The 22,731-nt window shown below is 50.4% G+C and overlaps 1 protein-coding gene across 1 annotated transcript in view; it reads right to left on the bottom strand.

Annotated features, from left to right (window-relative positions):
• Nucleotides 1-9,257, bottom strand: part of LOC147095745 (E3 ubiquitin-protein ligase TRIM39-like) — a 34,989-nt gene extending 25,732 nt beyond the window's left edge. The window contains exon 1 of the mRNA XM_085974796.1: nt 8,616-9,257. Coding sequence (XP_085830922.1) covers nt 8,616-9,137 — 522 coding nt within the window. The 5' untranslated portion in view covers nt 9,138-9,257. The remainder of the gene's footprint in view (nt 1-8,615) is intronic.
• Between the last annotated feature and the right edge of the window lie 13,474 nt (nt 9,258-22,731).

The following is a 22,731-nucleotide window of genomic DNA, read 5'->3' as shown; positions in this document are numbered from 1 at the left end:
ATGGAATCAAAGACTGACAGGAAAAACTGTAACGGAACAATGGGTGATCTTTAAGGAGGAGATGTTCCAAATACAGGCGAGGTATATTCCAACAAGAGGGAAGGGTAAGGGAACCAAAGCAAGGTCTCCTTGGATGACGAGGGAGATAGAGAAGATGATGAAACAAAAAAAGAGGGTTTATGATGCATGTCAGGTGAATTCTTCAAGGGAGAACCAGACCAAATACAATAAGTTGAGAAGGGAAGTTAAGATGAAAATAAGATTGCCAAAGAGAGAATATAAGAGTAGAATGGCGGTTAACATGAAAGGGAACCCAAAAATCTTCTACCGGCATGTAAACAGTAAGCAGGTAGTAAGAGGCGGGGCGGGGCCTATTAGGGACAAAGAAGGTGATATATGCTTAGAGGCGCAGGGCAAGGCTGGAATACTGAATGAGTGCTTTGTATCGGTGTTTACTAAGGAGGTGGATGCTGACAAAATATCGGTAGAAGTGGAAAAGGTAGAAGCAATGGAAAGGGTGAAAATTGATAGACAGGATGTACTAGAAAGGCTGGGTATGCTTAGAGTGGATAAGTTGCCTGGTCCAAATGGCTTGTATCCCAGGTTGCTAAGGGACTTGGGGGAGGAGAAAGCAGAAGGGCTTGCCGTAATTTTCCAATCTTCCCTAGATGCGGGGGAGGTGTCTGAGGATTGGAAAAGGGCAAATGTGACACCATTGTTCAAGAAAGGGTATAAGGACAAACCTAGTAACTACAGTTTAACATCAGTGGTGGGTAAAGTTTTGGAAACAATAATCAAGGAAAAGATTAACGGGCATTTGGAGAGGTTTAAGCTAATTAAGGTGAGCCAACACGGGTTTGTAAAGGCAGATAGTGTTTGACTAATCTAACTGAATTTTTTGATGAAGTAACAAGGAGGTTTGATGAAGGGAATGCAATGGATGTTGTGTACATGGATTTTCAGAAGGCATTTGACAAAGTACCACATAGAAGGCTGGTTAACAAAATTGAGGCTCATGGAATAGGTGGGTCAGTGGCAGCTTGGATAAGTAATTGGCTTAAGGACAGAAAACAGTGAGTTGTGGTAAATGGCTGTTTTTCAGAATGGAGGATGGTAGACAGTGGTGTTCTCCAAGGGTCAGTGCTGGGAACACTGCATTTTTGATATATATAAATGACCTGGATATTGGAATACAGAGTAGAATTTCTAAATTTGCCGATGACATCAAACTTGGGGGTGTGGCAAACAGTGATGATGATACCAATCGGCTGCAACAGGAAATAGAAAGGCTAGCAGAATGGGCAGACAAGTGGCAGATGGAATTTAATACAGAGAAGTGTGAGGTGATGCATTTTGGCAGAAGGAACAGGGAGAGGCAATATACACTTAATGGCACAGTTTTAAAGAGTGTGCAGGGACAGAGGGACCTGGGAGTTAATGTGCATAGGTCCCTGAAGGCGGCAGGACATATTGAGAGAGTGGTTAGCAAAGCATATGGGATCTTGGGCTTCATAAATAGAGGTATTGAGTACAAAAGTAGAGAAGTTATGCTGCACCTTTAATAAAGTGCTGGTTAGGCCACAACTGGAGTATTGCGTCCAGTTCTGGTCACCACATTTTAGGAAGGATGTGAAGGCCCTTGAGAGGGTGCAGAGGAGATTTACCAGAATCGTTCCGGGGATGGGGGATCTTAGCTACCAGGACAGGTTGGAGAAGCTGGATTTGTTTTCATTAGAGCAAAGGAGTTTGAGGGGTGATTTGATCGAGGTGTACAAGATTATGACAGGTTTGGATAGGCTAGACGGGAAAAGGCTGTTCCCACTAGTTGATGGGACAAGGACTAGGGGACACAGATTTAAGATTTTGGGCAAGAGATACAGGGGGGATGTGAGGAAAATCTTTTTTACGCAGCGAGTGGTGAGGACCTGGAGCTCGCTGCCGACGGAAGTGGTGGAAGCGGAGACACTCAATGTTTTCAAGAGGAGACTGGATAGGCACTTGAGGGAAATAAACTTGGAGAGCTATGGGGATAGAGCCGGGGGGAATGGGACTGACTGGATTGCTCTACAGAGAGCCGGCATGAACTCGATGGGCCGAATGGCCTCCTTTTGTGCTGTTATGACTCTATGGGGTCGATTTTCATTGACCCGTGGAGTCGGGATTGGAGGCGTGCGGGGGGTTAAAGTCCCAAATTCGGGGATCCCGACACCATCCCGTCCCCAACCCGCCTCCATGTAAATTTCAAAGGAGGTGGTACCCGCCCTGCACAGGTACCCGCCTACCCGAGGCGGGAAGGGATTAGTGCCAATTAACTGCCTGTCAACAGGTAGTTAACAGGCAGTTTTTAGCCTAATCCCTATTTTAATGCTTGAAATGTGGGATTCCCGACGGCTCCAAACCACGCCAAGTTAGAGGAGTCGGGCCGTCGGGTTGAAGGACTTGGAGGGGTCGAGATGTCAGTGCTCAGGTGAGTGATGGGTGCATGAGTGCAAAGGTAAGTGTGTTTGGTGTGTCTAAATTGTGTAAAAAAGTTTAAATTACCTGTACTTACCTTTACAGCCTTCCTTCCTTTATGTTCGAGGAGTCCCTATCTAACTGGCAGAGAAAGCAGAACGGCTGCGAACTGTCAAAAGTGACAGCCTGCAGCTTTCTGTGCTGGTGAGATTTCTAACTGAGTCTGTGTGACACTGATATTTCATCTGTCAAAACGTCTTGACAGATGAAATTTCAGTCTGTGACGTCACCTGTTGCCGGGTGGCCCTTAATTGGCCTGCTGAGTCCGCTGGGCGGGCTCAACAAGGTCAATCAAGTTAAAATCGCATGGATTGGCCGTAAAATTGTAGTCCCGCCTCCTTCCCGACTTCTGAATGAAAATCACCCCCTATGACTCTATGACCTGCCTTTGGCCCATATCCCTTAACACCTTTGGTTAACAGAAAGCTATCAATCTCAGATTTAAAATTAACAATTGATCTAGCATCAATTGCCATTTGCGGAAAAGAGTTCCAAACTTCTGCCACCCTTTGTGTGTAGAAGTTGTTGTGTATGTACCTTTAAGGGAATAAATGGTCTTAGACTGCAGTACCGGCAGTGACCACCCCTGTATAACAGGCCCTAGCAGGCTTCTGTAGTTTCAGTTTCAAGCTGCCTCTTGTTCAGTAAAGTACCCGTTAAACTGTTCTCCCGAAGTCTGTGTATTATTGAGGCGCGGACTTTACAGTGGCGACAAGTAAGTTCGAACTCACCTGCAGTGTGGCATCATCTCACGGGGATCTCGCCTGAAAGGAAGGTCCTGGAAGGTCGTAGTCTGAGCAACGGGCGTCGACCGAGGGCAACCGCCCAAAGAATCCATCGGTGTTTGGAGAATTACGGGAGAGACTGTGGTTCCAGCGAATCGTGCTGGTAGCAGGTAGCGCGCTGACCCTTCCGGACTGCGGCGGGCTCAAGCTTGATCGAGCGGCTCTACAAATCGGGCCGCACAGCGTCGCCGGGAAAAGAAAACAAGAGAGAGAGGGTGGAGCGCACAGGGCGCGGTCGGTGCTCGAGAACAGGACAGCGGAGAGAAACTAAACGGGGGGGAAGGAAAGCGAGACGCGCCGAAGCTGCAGGTCACCGCCATTACCCCGTAGAACGCAAGGAGCAGCGTGGCAGTAAGGGGAAGAAGCAAAAGCGCGGGAGGCGCCATTTTATTCCATTGGGAAAGAAGCAAAAGCGCGGGAGGCACCATTTTAAATCGCCCAAGATGCCGAAAAGTGGCAGTATCACTGCTTTCGACAACGAGGTAGAAGACTGGACCACGTATGTGGAAAGAATTGAAGTGTACTGCAAGGCAAATGAGGTGGCTGATGGAAAGAGGGCGTCGGTATTATTAAATCTGATGGGTGCGAGTACGTACGGCCTATTGCGGAATTTAATTACCCCAGCTAAACCAATGGAGAAAAGTTTTGAGGAGATTGTTCATATCTTACAGGAACACCTAAGCCCTGCACCACTGCTGATAGCAGAAAGATTCAAGTTCCATAAAAGAAATCAGCACAAAGATGAGAGCAATGCTGACTATCTTACGGAACTACGCAAGTTATCGAAGCACTGCCAGTTCGGAGCATGACTGGCAGACACCTTACGGGATAAGTTTGTCTGCGGGCTCCAGAGTGAAGGAACCCAGAAACGACTACTTTCAAAAAAGGACCTGACGCTAGAACAGGCTTTCAGTGTGGCAGTATCCTACGAAGCAGCAGCACGGGGAGCTGCGGAAATACAACAGAAACCACAAGAATACAGCACTAACGAAATGGCGTATGGAGCCGAAAAGTGCTATCGCTGCGGCAGAACAACCCATGAGCAGAAGGACTGCTGCTTTAAAGACAAAATATGCAGGCAATGCGAGAAAATGGGACATATAGCAAGAGTCTGCAGGTCGGGAAAGAAGACCAACATGACAAGAACTACTAAGGAACAGTACAGGAAAGTAAAGAAACTGACAGATAGTAGTTCAGAAGATCAGGAGAGTGATAAGGACTCCGGGAGCAGGCGACTAAGTTGTTTAAAGTTACACAACGTGATCGCAAAAGAAGATCACTGAACCATTTGGGTCACCCTCGTGATAGCAGGGTCCCCGGTGAAGATGGAATTGGACACAGGATCAGCCCTAACTGTCATGAATCGACGAGACTATGAGCGGCTATTCTCACACATACCCTTAAAGGACACGTCCATTGTATTGAAGACATACACGGGGCAAAAGGTCTACCCCAGAGGAAAAATAAGGGTGCCAGTTGAATATAACGGAAAGGAAACACAGAAACTATACATGTATATACTACAAGATGGAGGACCACCATTATTGGGATGTGAATGGATCCGAAGACTACAATTGGATTGGCATTCCATTCTGGCACTAACTGTGACTGACAAAAAAGATGATGATGTCACACCTGGACGTCTGTCACAAATTCTATCTGACGCGGAAGAGGTGTTCCAACAAGGACTTGGGACTCTAAAAGGAGTAAATGCAACCATAAAGATTGAGGATAACGCAACCCCAACATTTTTCAAGGCCAGACCGGTGCCATACGCGATCCGCCCAGCCGTGGAAGCTGAACTGGAGAGTCTGGAGCATTCGGGGGTGCTGTCTAAGGTGGACTGGAGCGAGTGGGCCACACCCATCGTTCCTGTAATGAAGAAAGCATTGAGCAGCACGCCTGGGGAGCCAAGGAAGGTTCACATCTGTGGGGACTCCAAGGTGACTGTGAACCCAGTCCTGCACACAGTACAGTATCCGCTTCCACGGATAGAAGATATTTTCGCCTCACAATCTGGAGGGAAACGTTTTACAAAGATTGACCTGGCTCAAGCGTATCTACAAATGGAGGTGGAAGAAGCATCTAGGAAATACCTCACGATAAACACTCACAAAGGCCTTTACCAGTACAATCGACTGGTATTTGGGGTAGCATCGGCCCCGGCTATGTGGCAGAGGGCAATGGAACAAGTCCTGCAAGGGATCCCGGGGACCCAGTGTTATTTGGACGACATCCTGGTTACGGGCGAAAATGACAATGAACACCTTGCCAACCTGGAACAGGTGCTCACGAGATTGCAGGAATATGGGCGACGAGCCAACCGTCCCAAATGTGAGTTCTGCAGGAGACAAATCTCGTATTGTGGCCACATGATTGATGAGGAAGGGTTGCATAGGTCGCCGGACAAGATTGAGGCTGTAGTCAAGGCTCCAGCACCAGAAAATGTGTCGCAACTGAGGTCGTTCCTCGGGTTGGTGAACTACTACCATAAGTTCTTGCCGAATTTATCTACAATTCTGTACCCACTGAATGCCCTCCTTCAAACTGGTGTAACATGGAAATGGAGTGATGAGTGTAAGCGTGCCTTTCAGGAATGTAAATGCCAAATCACTTCAAAAGAGGTATTGGCCCACTACAACCCAACACTACCGATTCGGTTGGCATGTGATGCGTCACCTTACGGCATTGGAGCGGTGCTCTCACACAAATTCCGTGACGGTTCAGAGAGGCCAATAGCCTTTGCATCGCGCTCGCTTACCTCAGCCGAGCGTAGCTATGCCCAGATTGGCAGGGAGGCCCTTAGCCTGGTGTGGGGGGTGAAGAAGTTCAATCACTATCTGCACGGGCAGAAATTCACCCTACTGACTGATCATCAACCCCTGGTCTCAATTTTTAACCCAAAGAAGGGCGTTCCGGTAATGACGGCGCAACGGCTGCAGAGATGGTCACTTTTTCTAGGGGCACATCAGTATGACATAGAGTACAAAGGTATGAAACAACATGGAAACGCTGATGGGCTGTCGTGCCTACCGTTGCCTACAGCAGAAGAAGCACCTGCAGTGGACCCTGTGGAGATATTCCATGCGACCATAGTCGAATGTTTGCCTGTTACAAACGCAAGTATTGAGAAGGAAACCCGAAATGACCCGACACTCTCTCGGGTCTATGATTTGACGGTGAAGGGATGGCCAGCACATGGCGACTCACTGTTGCCAGCATTCTCGCCAAGGAGGGAACAGCTGTCAGTGTGCCGGGGAACCTTGATGTGTGGATCCCGAGTGGTAATTCCACCCAAGTTGAGAGATAGAGTACTCAATGAGCTTCACGAGGGTCATCTGGGAGGGGTAAAAATGAAGAGCCTAGCCAGGGCGTTTGTGTGGTGGCCGGGAATCGATAAAGAAATCGAGGATATGACCAAGAGATGCACAGGATGCCAGAAGGTCCAAAACGCTCCACCACAGGCCCCACTACATCCATGGGAGTGGCCCTCATCTCCATGGCAACGGGCACACATTGATTTCGCTGGTCCATCAATGTTTCTAATCGCTGTGGACGCCCATTCGAAATGGCCAGAGGTCATTAAAATGTCCTCCACCACCACGGAGAAAACTATTGCAGTCCTAAGGACCATCTTCGCCAGGAATGGGTTCCCAGAACAGATCTGTTCCGACAATGGCCCACAGTTTGTGTCTGAGGATTTCCGGAGGTTCCTGAAGAATAATGGGGTGAAACATTACACATCTGCCCCATATCATCCAGCCACAAATGGATTGGCTGAGAGGTTTGTTCAGACCTTTAAAAAGGCCATAAAGGCAATGTATAATGACGACATACCACTGCAACACATGGTGGATAACTTCCTGTTTGCTTACCGGAATGCGACACATGCAGTAACCAACCAAACTCCAGCTGTACTGTTTTTCAACCGGAGACTAAGATGTCGCTTGGATTTGCTCAAACCAAACATGAGATGAGATGTTGAGGATAAGCAGTTCCAGCACATAAATGAGAAGCCAACCAGGAGCTTCAAGATAGGGCAACCAGTCTTGGCCCACGACTACCGAACAGAAAAATGGCAGCCAGGCACGATATGCACACAGCAGGGACCACTAATGTACACAGTGGATGTTGGAGAGAGCATCGTGAGACGCCATACTGACCAGATTCTAGAGTCACAGGAACAAGCCAAACCTGTACCACAAGCATGTGCACCTGGTAATGAGCCCGAAGTACAGATTGCGGCTACCTCAGAAACAGGGGTATTGGAAGCTGACGAACCAACCAATGACAATGAGCCAGAATTGACTCCACCGCCAGAACAGGATACTCGAGAAAGGCGCTATCCAGTCCGGATCAGGAAGCCTCCTCAACGACTGAACTTATAAATGACTATTTCAGTTGATGTATATATTACTGAGAAAATTGTAATTGTAATTAGTTATTATTTAGTTGTTAAATGAATGTTATGTACTGTTTATCTAAAAGGGGAGGAATTGTTGTGTATGTACGTTTAAGGGAATAACTGGTCTTAGACTGCAGTACCGGCAGTGACCACCCCTGTATAAAAGGCCCTAGCAGGCTTCTGTAGTTTCAGTTTCAAGCTGCCTCTTGTTCAGTAAAGTACCTGTTAAACTGTTCTCCCAAAGTCCGTGTATTATTGAGGCGCGGACTTTACAGAAGTGTTTCCTCATTTCACTCCTGAAAGGTCTGGCTCTAATTTTTAGACTATGTCCCCAGTCCTAGTATCCCCAACCAGCGGAAATAGTTTTTCTTTATCTACCCTATCTGTTCCCCTTAATATCTTGAAAACTTTGATCAGATCACCCCTTAACCTTCTGAATTCTAGGGAATACAACCCTAATTTGTGTAATCTCTCGTCGTAACTTAACCCTTGAAGTCCGGGTATCATTCTGGTAAACCTACGCTGCACTCCCTCCAAGGCCAATATATCCTTCCTAAGGTCTGGTGCCCAGAACTGCTCACAGTACTCCAGGTGTGGTCTAACCAGGGTTTTGTATAGCTGCAGCATAACTTCTACCCCCTTGTATTCCAGTCCTCTAGATATAAAGGCCAGCATCCCATTAGCCTTTTGATTATTTTTCTGTACCTGTTCATGACATTTTAATGATCTATGTATCTGGACCCCCAAGTCTCTTTGGACCGCCACTGTTTTTAGCCTTGCAGCATTTAGAAAGTACCCTGTTCTATCCTTTTTAGGTCCAAAGTGGATGACCTCACATTTGTCCACACTGAAACCTACATGTTTCTTTTGAACGGCACCTGTTAAGCAATCGGTATTTCCTATATTATTACCTTGCATTGCTGAAAGGCGTCATCTTTGGATATACAAGTGTGGCCTTTGTGATCCTGGCAGAGTGCACAGATCAAACAGATCAGCTGGTTGTCCTCCTGACAGAACATCTTCAGCTCTTCCCTGTGTCTGACACATTGCAGGTTGGCAGCCGGTGTCACAGTCTGAGTACGGAGGTCCAGCACTCCATCTATAATGTTGGCCAGCTGCAGGTTGGGGTAAAGCGAATCATCCTCAAACTCTGCCCGGCAGTGCGGACACAATATCGCCTCCTCCGATTCTTCTCTGAGTTTGGATATGCAGTCTCTGCAGAACGTGTGGCCACATCTTAGTAACATCGGGTTTTGATAAACTTCCAGACAAATGGAACAACACAAATCTCTGTCCAGATTTGTAGCCATATCTGTCCCTTCCTCCGAACTCAGCCTGAGCGATCGGTGTCTGCAGGAGCTGTTTAAGACTGCCAGTTGTCTTTGTTTGCTGGGAGGGGCAAGTACACTGGTTAGCACCTGGCAATGTGCCATGCACACGTAATCTTATCGGTATCTATAATGTTATGCACATATGTATCCAAGAAGTGAGAAAAACAGTGAATTAAATTATCTAGTTCAGGGCGAGAGCAGGAAACAGCATCGATACAGTCCTACTCAGGTCCCCTCCCTCACCTCTTTTTCCAGTACATTGATGACTGTATTGGTGCCATTTCCTGCTCTCGCCCTGAGCTAGATAATTTCATTCACTTTGCTTTCAATTTCCACCCTTCCCTCACCTTCAAATGATACATCTCCGACTCTTCCCTTCCCTTCCTCGACTTCTCCGTCTCCATCTCTGGGGATAGGTTATTGACAAACATTCACTACAAGCCCACTGACTCCAACAGCTACCTGGACTACACTTCCTCCGACCCCGCTTCCTGTAAGGACTCTATTCCATTCTCCCAGTTTCTCCGTCTCCGCAGCATCTGCTCTGACAATGCCACCTTCCACACCAGTGCTTCCGACATGTCTTCCTTTTTCCTCAACCGAGGATTCCCCTCTACTGTGGTTGACACGGCCCTTGACTGTGTCCATTCTATCTCCCGCACTTTTGCCCTCACCCCTGCCCCTCCCTCCCAGAACCACGATAGGGTTCCCCTTGTCCTCACCTTTCATCCCACCAGCCTCCACGTTCAATGGATCATCCTCCGCCATTTCCGCTACCTCCAGCGTGATCCCACCACCAAACACATCTTCCCCTCCCCTCCCCTTTCAGCATTCTGAAGGGACCGCTCCCTCCGCGACACCGTGGTCCACTCCTCTATCACCCCCAACACCCCTTCTCCTTCGCCCGGCACCTTCCCGTGCAAGCGCAGGAGATGCAACACATGCCCTTATACCTCCCCCCTTCCCACTGTCCAGGGCCCCAAACAACCCTTCCAGGTGAAACAGCGATTTACTTGTACTTCTTGCAATTTAGTATACTGTATTCACTGCTCACGATGTGGTCTCCTCTACATTGGGGAGACCAAACGCAGATTGGGTGACTGCTTTGCGGAACACCTCCTTTAAGTCGGTAGGGGGACCCCGAGCTTCCGGTGGCCTGTCACTTTATTTCTCCGCTCCACTCCCACTCAGACCTCTCCATCCTCGGCCTCTTACATTGTTCCACTGAAGCTCAGCGTAAGCTCGAGGAACAGCACCTCATCTTTCGATTAGGCACTTTACAGCCTTCCGGACTCAACATAGAGTTCAATTATTTCAGATTATAACCCCGGCCCCTATCACATATATTTTTTATCCACACTTTTTGTTTGTGTCTTCTGTTCTTCTCTCCCACATGGCAGCTGTCGATCATTCTGCCAGTGCAATTTACACTTCATCCAGAGCCATCCTTTGTTTCTTAACCTATCCCATTACCATCTCCTTTTGCCTTCAATATCTCTTAATGTCTCTTAACCTCTTCTGCCTTCTATCCTATCACAGACATTCCCTTTTGTTCTTTCATCCCCTCCCCCATTTCCCAGCCCCTGCACTTGCTTAAAAATCTGTTCCATTTCCTGCTTTTTCCAGTTCTGACGAAAGGTCATCGACCTGAAACGTTAACTCTGTTTCTCTCTTCACAGATGCTGCCTGACCTGCTGAGTATCTCCAGCATTTTCTGTTTTTATGCCCAAGAAGTGAATGCGGGTCAAATGCAGTGTTTGGTTAGTTATGTATTCACCTAAACAGTTAACTCCAGGAACACAGGAACAGGAGGAGGCTATGCAGCCCTCGAGCTTGTTCCGCCCTTCAATGAGATCATGCCTGATCTGTTTCTTAACTCCATCTACCTGCCATGGTTTTCTAACCCGTAATACTCTCGCCTAACAAAAATCTATTAATCTCAGTATTGAAATTTTTTTGGGGGGTGAGAGTTTCCAGATTTCCCTACCCTTTGTGTGAAGAAGTGCTTCCTGACATCACCCTTGAACTCTAATTTGAAGGTTATGCCCCCTTGTTCTGGACTCCCCCCACCAGAGGAAATAGCTCCTCTCTCTCTCTGCCCTATCAACATTTTAAATCATCTTAAACACTTCAATTAGATCACCCCTTAATCTTCTGTATTCGTGGAAATAGAAGCCCAGTCTATGCAACCTGTCCTCATAATTTAACCCTTTTAGCTCCAGTATCACTCTGGTGAACCTGCGCTGCACCCCCTCCAAAGCCAAAATAGCACTTCCTGAGGTGTGGTGCTCAGAATGGAATGCAGTGCTCGGAAAGGTGCCTAACCAGAAAGTGTCAGCTCTGGATCAGTTGGTAGCACACTTGCCTCTGAATCAGAAGGTTGTGGGTTCAAGTCCCACTCCAGGGGAGTGTAATTATTTTATATTTATATAAAAGAAGAAAAACTTGCATATATATCGCGCCTTTCATGACCACCGGATGTCTCAAAGCGCTTTACAGTCAATTAAGTACTTTTTTGAAGTGGAGTCACCATTGCAATGCTGGAAACGCAGCAGCCAATTTGCGCACAGCAAGGTCCCACAAACAGCAATGTGATAATGACCAGATAATCTGTTTTTGTTATGTTGGCTGAGGGGTAAATATTGGCCAGGACATCAGGGAGAACTCCCCTGCTCTACTTTGAAATGGTGGCCGTGGGATCTTTTACGTTAAGGAGAAAGTAATGGAAGGTTATGCTGATACGGTGAGATGAGGTAGGGGGAGGGAGGCTCATGTGGACCTGTTGGGCCGAATGGCCTGTTTCTGTGCCGTCGATTCTCCGTATGTTAATGTAATGTAAGAAACGCAATCCTTTCCTCAGGCAGTGGAAAATAATATGTTTCTGCCTCACATAAAGGCGTTCGTGAAAACAAATAGGAATAAAGGCATTGTATTAATCCAAGTTTGCTGATGATACAAAGCTGGGTGGGAATGTAAGTTGTGAGGAGGATGCAAGGGGGTATAGACAGGCTAAGTTAGTGCGCAAGGACACGGCAAATGGAATAAAATTTGGAGAAATGTGAAGTTGCCCACTTTGGTAGGAAAAATAGAAAAGCTGAGTATTTTTTAAATGGTGAGCGATTGGGAAATGTTGGTGTTCAGAGGGACCAGGGTGTCCTTGTACACGACTCACTGAAAGTTAACATGCAGGGACAACAAGCAATTAGGAAAGCAAATCTTATTACAAGAGGATTTGAGTATAAGAGTAAAGACGTCTTACTGCAATTATATAGGGCCCTGGTGAGACCACACCTGGAGTATTGTGTACAGTTTTGGTCTCCTTACCTAAGGAAGGATATGCTTGCCATAGAGGGAGTGCAACGAAGGTTCACCAGACTGATTCCTGGGATGGTGGGATTGTCCTATGAGGACAGATTGAGTAGACTAGGCCTATATTCTCTAAAGTTTAGAAGAATGAGAGGTGATCTCATTGAAACATACAAAATTCTTACAGGGCTTGACAGGGTAGATGCAGGGAGGATGTTTCCCCTGGCTGGGGAGTCTAGAACCAGAGGTCACAGTCTCAGAATAAAGGATCGGCCATTTAGGACTGAGATGAGGTTGTAGGAGTTGCTGGAAATAAACAGACTGCGAGACTTTCATAGCAGCAAAGAAAAATGCGTGTTAGCTTTTTTAGCTCTCCTCATGGACTGAGGGACCCGGCCTCGTCGCAGGGCTATGACGTCATCACACAATCGACGACTCTTAAAGGGACCCTGCCCCGATAACCCAACCAAGTTCCGTACATAACGTGGAGCGATAACAACATTAGCTATACATAGTGAATTGTGTTACTGTCCCTATGTGGTCTCCGCCACATACGTCCCCCCAGAATTCACTAGAACTGGCAATGTCAGTCGTTGAGGGGCCCGGATCACACGGCCGAAATGGCTCCTTAAGTCCGGGGCAGGGACCGGGTGGGTCGCAGGAGGGTCCCCGGGCGCTCGGTGGTGGACTGAGGGCGCAGAAGCCGGAGGTCGGCCCCGCCGCGGGGGCTGAGCCAAACCAACGGGTCGGTCCAGATCCAGGTGGGCCGGCTTAAGACGGTCCACGAAAATGTAGTCTGGCTTACCGCTGACATCCACCTCGAAGGCCTTGTCCCCGGCTTCCAGGACGCGGAATGGTCCATTGTAGGGTGGGTGAAGTGGTCCCCGGTGGGCGTCGTGACGGACGAAAACGTACTCCGCCGCACGAAGGTCGGGCGGAACGTGGGACTGAGGGAGACCGTGCTGTGATGTGGGCACCGGTGTGAAAACCTTGGCGTTGTCCAGGAGGGCGGACCGCTGACGGGCTGCGAACCAAGGGCCCATGGCGTTGGGGACGAAATCCCTGGGAACCCGCAGCGGATGCCCGTAGACGAGCTCGGTGGACGAGGACTGGAGGTCCTCCTTGGGGGCGGTCCTGAGTCCCAGCATGACCCACGGGAGTCTGTCGATCCAACTGTCGTCCCAGAGGCTGGCCCAGTGCGTGGCCTTCATGGAGCGATGAAACCGTTCGCACAGCCCGTTAGCCTGAGGGTGATATGCGGTGGTGCGGTGGAGTCTCAACCCGAGGCCTTGGGCGACTGCGTTCCAGAGCTCCAATGTGAACTGGGGCCCCCGGTCGGAGGAGACGTCAGATGGGGCGCCGAACCGGGCGACCCAAGTGTTGATGAACGCCCTAGCCACATCGGCGGACATTGTTGACGACAGCGGGACGGCTTTCGGCTATCGGGTAGTTCTGTCGACCATCGTGAGGAGGTGGGTGAACCCGCGGGAGGGCGGCAGGGGCCCCACCAGGTCCACATTAACATGGTCGAACCGCCTCTCGGGCACCGCGAAAGGCGCCAACAGGGCCTTAGTGTGGCGATGCACTTTCCAGCGCTGGCATACCACACAGGTATTGGCCCAGTCGCGAACGTCCTTCTTGAGCCCGTGCCAGACGAACTTAGCCGCCACCAGCTTCTGTGACGGCTTCCTGCCCGGGTGGGAAAGGCTATGGACGGCGTCGAAAACCTGCCGTCTCCACCCGTCGGGCACGATGGGGCGTGGCTTCCCAGCGGAGACGTCGCACAGGAGCGTGGTGCCGGCATCGTCAAATGCGTCGTCCGCTAACTGAAGGCCCGTGACAGCCGTCCTGTAGGCCTGGACGTCCGGGTTGGAGGTCTGGTCGGCCGCCATGCGGGTGTAGTTGATGCCGAGGTGTACGGCGCTGGAGACGGCCCGGGAGAGACAGTCGGAGACAGGGTTGTTTTTCCCAGCCACATGCTGGATGTCCGTCGTAAACTCGGAGACGACGGAAAGCTGGCGCTGCTGACGGGCCGACCACGGCTCGGAAACTTTGGCCATGGCGAAGGTCAACGGTTTATGGTCCACGAACGCTGTGAACGGGCGAGCCTCCAGCAGGAAACGGAAATGTCGGACGGCGAGGTAGAGGCCGAGAAGCTCACGATCGAAGGTGCTGTACTTCCGCTCGTTGGGGCAGAGCTGCCGGCTGAAGAAGACGAGCGGATGCCAGGTGCCATTGACCCATTGTTCGTGGACGGCGCCGACAGCATAGTCCGAAGCGTCAATGGTGAGAGCGGTCGGCGCATCGGGCAACGGATGCGCCAGTATGGTCGCGTTAGCCAGGGTCGTTTTCGTGTCCGTGAAAGAATTGGCCATCTCCTCGGACCAGTCGACGGCGAGCTTGGCGGGCTTGCCTTTGAGGGCCTCGTAAAGGGGCCGCATAAGCTGGGCTGCTCGGGGGATGAAGCGATGATAAAAGTTCACCATGCCCAAATACTCCTGCAGGGCCCTCACGGTGAGGGGTGGTGGAAAATCCTTCACGGCCTTCACTTTCGACGGCAGTGGCACCGCCCCGTCCTTCATGATGCGGAGCCCAAGAAAGTCAATCGACGACAGCCCAAACTGGCACTTGGCCGGATTGACGATTAGGCCGTGCTGGCTGAGGCATTCGAAGAGAGTCCGGAGGTGGGACACATGCTCCGTCCTGGAGGCGCTGGCGATGAGAATGTCGTCCAGGTAGACGAACAGGAATGGCAGGCCCCGCAACACGGTGTCCATTAGGCGTTGAAAAGCCTGGGCAGCGTTTATGAGACCGAATGGCATGCGGAGGAATTCGAACAGCCCGAACGGGGTGATCACCGCGGTTTTCGGGATGTCCTGCGGCCGAACGGGGACCTGGTGGTAACCCCGAACGAGGTCCACTTTAGAGAAAACAACTTTCCCGGCCAGGTGGGTGGAAAAGTCCTGGATGTGTGGAATCGGGTAGCGGTCGGGGGTCGTAGCATCGTTGAGGCGCCGGTAATCGCCGCACGGGCGCCAACCGCCGCCTGGTTTCGGTGCGATGTGGAGGGCCGAGGCCCACGGACTGTTCGACCGGCGAATGATGCCGAGGCGCACCATCGTGCCAAACTTGGCTTTAGCGATGGCGAGTTTCCCCGGGTCGAGGCGCCGAGCGCGGGCGTAGACAGCCGGACCGGTGGTCGGGATGTGGTGTTCTACCCTGAGTTTGGTGGCGGCGGACGAGAAAGTGGGCTTCGTGAGGTCCGGGAACCCGACGAGGAGGCGGGAAAACTCATTGGAGGCCGAGAGTGCGCTGGACAACTTCGTCGCGCTGGAACCACTGAGCGAACACGGGAGCGAACTGAAAGTCTCAGCGTTGACGAGACGTCGGTTCTTGACGTCCACCAAAAGGCCATTGGCACAGAGCAAGTCAGCGCCGAGAAGGGGGGTGGCCACTTTTGCTGTAACAAAGTCCCAAGCGAAACGCTGCCCGCCAAAACACAGCGCCATGCTCTGTTTCCCGAAAGTACGGATGGAACTGCCGTTGGCGGCTTTGAGGGCAGGGCCGTGGTTCTCCCCCTGTATGTCTACGGTTGACGTGGGCAGGACGCTCACCTGAGCACCTGTGTCGCAGAGGAAACAACGTCCAGAGTCAGTGTCCGTAAGGAATAACAGACTACCTGAATGGCCGACAGCCATGGTAGCTAATGAGTGGGCCTTCGCGTTTCCCGACGCGGTAAAGCTGCACGGGGGCCGGCACTTCTTAGGGTTGGGGCCGAACTGCGCGTGGTAGAAGCACATGCTTGGGGGCTACCGCCGTTGGGCTGTGGCGGTGGGCGCAGGGCCCCGTATGGCCGCGCAGTACTGTTGCCTGGCGGAGAAAAATTTGTCGGCCTCCTTGGCCAGGGCACAGAAATCACTCATATGAGAGTTGGCTAAAGCCGACCGTACCTGCCCTGGCAGCTGTTGTAGGAACAGTTCTCTGAAGAGGAAGCACGGCTTGTGCTTGTCCAGGAGGGTTAACATGTGGTCCATCAGTTCTGAGGGCTTGGAGTCGCCAAGCCCGGGTAGAGGGAGAAGCTGGCGTGCGCGCTCGGGTTCAGTTAGTCCAAAAGTCTCTAGGAGGTGCGTTCTCAACGTCGCAAATTTGTGGTGCTCCGGGGGGTCCTCGAGCAGGCTCACGATGAAGAATGGGCATTGGAGAAGGGACTGCAGGAATCCGTGGAAGGATAACGTAGGAAAGAACTCCCCAGCTCCAGCCCCAAAAACAGAAACACCGACCTTTCCCCCCACGCTTGATTCAATAGTGGCTGCGCTCCGAGTTTTATTAAATGGCCCAGGGAAGGTAGCCACCGCCACTGGTGCTTTAACCCCATCTGCTCCACCCAACCCACAGCTATGACTGGAACCAGAGCAGCCTGTCTACCTGTGTCCCCTTGAGTATGATGCATGGGAGAGACTGCTTGTTGAGATGGAGGTGGAAAAGTTGAAAGGGACCTATCTGTTAGACACGGGAGCATCGAGCACCATTGTCTATTCAGCTAACCCCGCCACCTCACCTCTGTCTAACGGGGTCCCGTACAGCTTAGTGGGGTTTACAGGTAACGAGCAGGCTGGCTCGTTCTCCATCCTGCTGTCCATTCATTCAGGAGCACTCCACACCAAGTGGACATGTGTTTTAATGAAATGGGAGCAGGAAGAGAAGGGGATCCTGGAGGCTGATTTTATCATAGGCCACAGGATTCTAGTGGATCTTAGGAACCACTGTCTGTGGGGAGCATGCACCGGCAAGGAAAATGAAGTGGCAGTTATCCCAGAGAAACAGGGCAAGGGGACCTTGTGCACCTTAAAACCAAAGGAGGGTTACGACCTCGAAGTAATGGTCAGTAACACTCTGATGGAGTACCAGGCATTTGTGCGAGCACACCTCGCCGCATTTGCCGCTCATAAACACGATTGTGGGAGGGTAAACGGGGTCAAGGTTAGTGTGAACGGGGACCCCATGACCCGACCACAAAAGCAATACAATTTCCCCAAGGAGGCGGAGGCAGACATGGAAACGGCCATGACTTCTCTGGTCAAACAGGAGGTATTGAGACCGATAGCCACCCACGTAAACTCTCCACTGTGGCCGGTTAGAAAACCGGACAACTCCTGGAGGGCCACAGTGGACTATCGGGTACTCAACCGAAACATCCCCGCCTGTGCACCCACGGTCGCAGCTGTCGCCGACCTCATTGGAAGTATCCCAGCCTCCGCAACCACCTTCACGGTGCTGGATATTTCCAACAGGTTTTGGTCCATCCCTTTACGAAGAGAGGACCAGTACAAGTTCGCCTTCACGTTTAAAGGCCAACAATACACCTGGAACTGTCAACCTCAGGGTTTCCACAAAGCCCGATCATTTTCCATCAATGCATGGCTAATTGTTTAAAGGGCTTCAGCCGGCCCCGGCAGCTGGCACAGTACATGGATGACCTGCTCCTATTCACTGATGAAGGAGAGGATCACGGTCCACTACTGGCTGAACTGCCGGAACTGCTCAGGCAAGAAGGCTTTAAAGTAAACCCGAAGAAGGTGCAGATTGGCCAACAGCAAGTGAAATTCCTGGGGCTGACTACGCGCAGGGGAAAGGGCCATCGACAAAGCTAGAAGGGAAGCAGTGCAGGAGTTACCAGCCGCCAACTCAGTCACAGGAGTGAGATCTTTTCTAGGGCTGACCGGGTACTACAGAGATTTTATTGAGGATTATGCAGCCACAGCAGCCCCTCTGCTCCGACTCCTGCACAAGGGAGTGGAGTGGGTTTGGGATGAGGGTTGCGAGGCAGCATTCGTAAAACTCAAACAAGATCTGCAGACTGCGTCAGCTCTAGGGGCTATTGATGGGTGAAAAGAGTTTTTCCTGGAGGTAGCAGCCAGCGGGGACAGCCTGAGTGCTGTGCTGCTCCGAGCGGCACGACCAGCTGAGACCGGTGGTTTACTCCTCCAGGATACTCACAGATGTGGATAAGGGCTATTCCAACTGTGAGAGGCACCTCTTGGCCACACATTGGGCTGTGAAAAGATCATTGATCTCCACAGGTACCTCGTCCATCACCCTCCTCACCCATCACACGCCCACCCAGATGCTCCTAGATGGGAGCATTAAAGATGGGACAGTGAGCAGTGCCCGCATTGCTCGCTGGACTCTGCTTCTCTCCCAGATGGACCTAAAGGTGAAAGGTCTCTGCGAGCCGAAGCTCGCGGCCAACATGATTCATCCAGGGACAGCCCACCGGTGTTCCATGGAAGGGGTATGGGAAGTCAACATAGGTTTTCGGGCCGGGATACACCCCACAGGCCGTGAAATCTATGTGGACGGTTCGAGCACAGTATTTGCTGGCGAGCGATTTACTGGCTGTGGAGTTTATGACCCAGGGCAGACTTTGTCCTGGCAATTAAACTCCCCAGCACCATGAGCACCCAGCAAGCTGAACTGTCTGTGGTAGTGTATGTGGTTACACACCCCGAGAAATTCCCTACCCCGTACACAATTTGCTCGGACAGCATGTTCACATGCAATTCGTGGATACACCTCCGCTGACGGGAGACCCCTGGCAATCAAGCCTCTGCTGGAGAAAATCATGGCAGCCATGGGGGAGGAAGGAAAGGTCTATATCCATAAAGTTAAAGCCCATTCAAAGACAGAGCCCATGCAGGAGGGCAACCAAAAGACAGACGAATTGGCCAAGCAGGGGGCCAGGGAAGGAGAGTTCTGGGATCCCTACCAAACAGGTTCAGTAGCCGCAATCCTGGACAAGGGAGGCACACGGGGTAGCTTTGGTCCCGGACTTAAAGCAGGCCCAAGCCCAGGATCCCATCCTCAGAACCGTCCTGAACGTGCTCACAAAAGGGGAGAAAGTAGAGGGCCCGTACGGCACAGCAGCCATCACCGTTAAGGAAGGCATGCTGCTCAGGGGGGAGCAGTGGGTAGTGCCACAGCAGCACCAAAGGGAATTCCTCCAACTGGCCCATGAGGGTCCAGGAGTGGGGCATCCCGGGCCTGAGACCACCTGGCAATGGGTGGAACAGGCAGGATGGTGGCCAGGACTGAGGGAACATGTCCGCGAGTTTTGTGCCGGCTGTCTGATGTGTGCTGCCAATAACCCTGACCCCCAGAAAAGGAAGGTATCTTTGGGACACATCAGGCGGGTAGAGGGACCATGGCAGTCGATCGAGATTGATTACATCGGGCCCCTACCCATTGCCCAGGGAGGCTACAAATACTGCCTAGTCCTGGTGGATGTGTTTTCAAAGTGGGTGGAAGCTTTTCCCTGCCGTACAGCTACCGCATTGGGTACAGCTAAGATCCTGGTCAGGGAAGTGTTCTCACGATGGGGACCACCGCAGTATGTGGAGTCCGACCAAGGGAGTCACTTTACCGGACAGGTCATGCAAGAGACCCTCATGGTACTCGGCATCGAGGGGAAATGGCACGTCGCCTACAACCCACAGTCATCGGGTCCTATGGAGCGTTTAAACCGCACCATCAAAGAAAGGCTGCGTAAGGAGACGGGAGACTCACCCAAGAAGTGGGTAGAAGTCTTACCGTTGGTCCTGCTGGGGATCCGATCCAGCCAGTCAAAAAGCACGGGGTATTCCCCACACGAGCTCATGACTAGTAGGGTTATGCGGACCCCCACCCGTGTGCTAGCCCCGGTGCTCACGGAAGGTCAGCTCAGAGAGGTGAACCGGGACAGCTTCATCAGGAATCTGTTTGAACACCTTAAACAGATTCACTAGCAGGCTGCTGGCAACATGGGAAAACTGCATCGGAGTAACCGATTGCTGCTAGAACCCTGCAGGCACGACGAGTGGGAGATAGGGGATCAGGTCATGGTGAGGAACTTTGCCCTGTTGGGAAGTTTTGAACCATTGTACATGGGGCCGTACAGCATTGTGGACAATGCAAGCCCCATGGTCTATGCCATAAAGATGCCCCGCCGCACAAAGTGGTTCCACGTTAATCAATGTAAACTGTTTAAACCCAAGAAAGCAGCTGTGGCAGACTCACAGGCCGCACCGGAGGGGGCAGTGGCTTGTGTCACTGGAGGGGCCGTCCCACCTATTATTTGGGACTCGGACACACCCCCAGTAACCGGAGCCCTAAGAAGTAGGCAGAAGTTCAAGTGGCCCAAGAACGAATTGTCCCCATTCCTGAACCCTCCACTGTTCGCCTCACTGTAACTGAAAACATCACCAACCTGTAAAACTATGTCACACATTTTGGCTATGAAATTCCCCCTCTACCCAAACATCTTACCATCCTACTAAAAGCAGTTGTTACATCACAAAAATATTTCTACACACTAGAACAGAAGACAGTCGAGATAGGGGCCAAGATCTTGGATATTGTAGTTCCACCCTGGTGGGATATTTTTGGTTTCCATATTTAAGAAAAGATATACTTGCTCTCGAGGCAGTTCAGAGAAGGTTCACTCGGTTGATTCCGGAGATGAGGGGGTTGACTTATGAGGAAAGGTTGAGTAGGTTGGGCCTCTACTCATTGGAATTCAGAAGAATGAGAGGCGATCTTATCGAAACATATAAGATTGTGAGGGGGCTTGATCGGGTGGATGCGGCGAGGATGTTTCCACTGATGGGTGAGACTAGAACTAGGGGGCATAATCTTAGAATAAGGGGCTGCCCTTTTAAAACTGAGATGAGGAGAAACTTCTTCACTCAGAGGGTAGTAAATCTATGGAATTTGCTACCTCAGAGAGCTGTGGAAGCTGCGACATTAAATAAATTTAAAACGGAGATAGACAGTTTCCTAGCTGATAAGGGAATTAGGGGTTACGGGGAGCGGGCAGGGAAGTGGACGTGAGTCTAGGTTCAGATCAGCCATGATCCTATTGAATGGCGGAGCAGGCCCGAGGGGCCGTATCGCCTACTCCTGCTCCTACTTCTTATGTTCTTGTGTTCTTGTTGTTTTGAAAATATAGAGGTCCCTTCTTGGATCAGAATGGCTTCCCACATTTTAGTGGTCTGCCAGCTCGGTATAGTTTTCTACTTACTATGCACAAAGTGCAAGGGAAGGGACAGAATGCTCCGATCCCAACATGAGAGAGCATGGGACAAGCATCAAAATAAAGTTCATGACCAGGTGTGAGACGAGCCTTAATCGTTATTAAAAATAAAGATTGTGACCGTGTATTTTCCTTTTCTATGTATGTACCATATTTTTTCCAAGTGGTGCAGGGGTGTTGGACCCCCTCCGTGCTTAGATATGAATGTAACCAAATTTTATGTATCTGAACACTACACCTAAAGGGGAATATGTGTTTTTGGGTTTTAGATAGGTAATATACAGGGGAAGGTTGGTTCTCAGGGATCAGTAATTTTGCTCACCTAGTATGATACTCTAATGAGTAAAGTATCACAGGGGGGACTGTAAGATTCTCAAAATTAACAGATCCCCCAAAACGAAGGAAAACCCTATTAAAAATGGCTTTGGAACCTTGCTAAAAGCTTCAGGAGTGATAAAAGGGCATGTTGGGCCTAACAAGGAGATTCAAGGTCAGAAACAGACTCGGCATTTTAAAAGGACATGTTCAGATATGTTTGGGAAAAGGCTGTTACAGAATTTGGGACCTACCTCTGCAGTAGACAGTTTGAGTATTCAGTTAATCAAACTGTCTGGGGGAACTGTAAACGTCACTCAGCCCCTATCAAGAAATTTACATGCCAACAATAGACCCACGGAGGAATAGCCTCACAGGACCCATCCAAGATCATGCATAAAACAAATCATTTCACCAACCTACAAAGAATCTCAGGCCCCACAGGAAACTCAAAGCTTGAGGACAATTCACTACAATTAAATAAGAGCTCAACAGCTCAGGAAAACCATCCCGAAACCACTTCTCACATTTTTAAACTACTTCAACAACTCAGGAAGCCATCCCGAAACCGATTAAACAATTTACACAACTCAATGTTAATGAGCCCGCCAAAATCTAACAATAAACCTAAACTGATTTGGCGCGCAGATTAGCAGGCCTCGATTAGTATAATTGGAGGCCTGTTCAACAGTTCAAACAGTACAGTTCAGCAAGGCGGGAGTTCGAAGAAGTACAAGGTGTTCAAAGCGCAGTTCAACCACAAGGAGAGCAACAGTTCCAAGTACAAGTTGAAGAGCCATCATCGAGTAACATCAAGATCAAGGAGCAAGCATCTCGAAGCAGTTCTCTCTCTCTCGAAGAAGAAGTAACACACCATCGGACACCTCGCGGCACCAAGGGCCTCACGAAACAACCAACCGAATATTACCCTCAGCCAACTGGGTAATATTGGGCCACCATGACCAACGAAAACCCAACTCGGAAGAAAACCGAAGATCCGCAAGTTTT

Source organism: Somniosus microcephalus, unplaced genomic scaffold, assembly GCF_052327205.1.
Source record: "Somniosus microcephalus isolate GS21.2 unplaced genomic scaffold, FLI_Smic_1.0 unresolved_chr1, whole genome shotgun sequence".
NCBI lineage: Eukaryota > Metazoa > Chordata > Chondrichthyes > Squaliformes > Somniosidae > Somniosus > Somniosus microcephalus.
The sequence above is the reverse complement of the archived record's forward strand: the minus strand, read 5'-3'. Positions and strand labels throughout refer to the sequence as shown.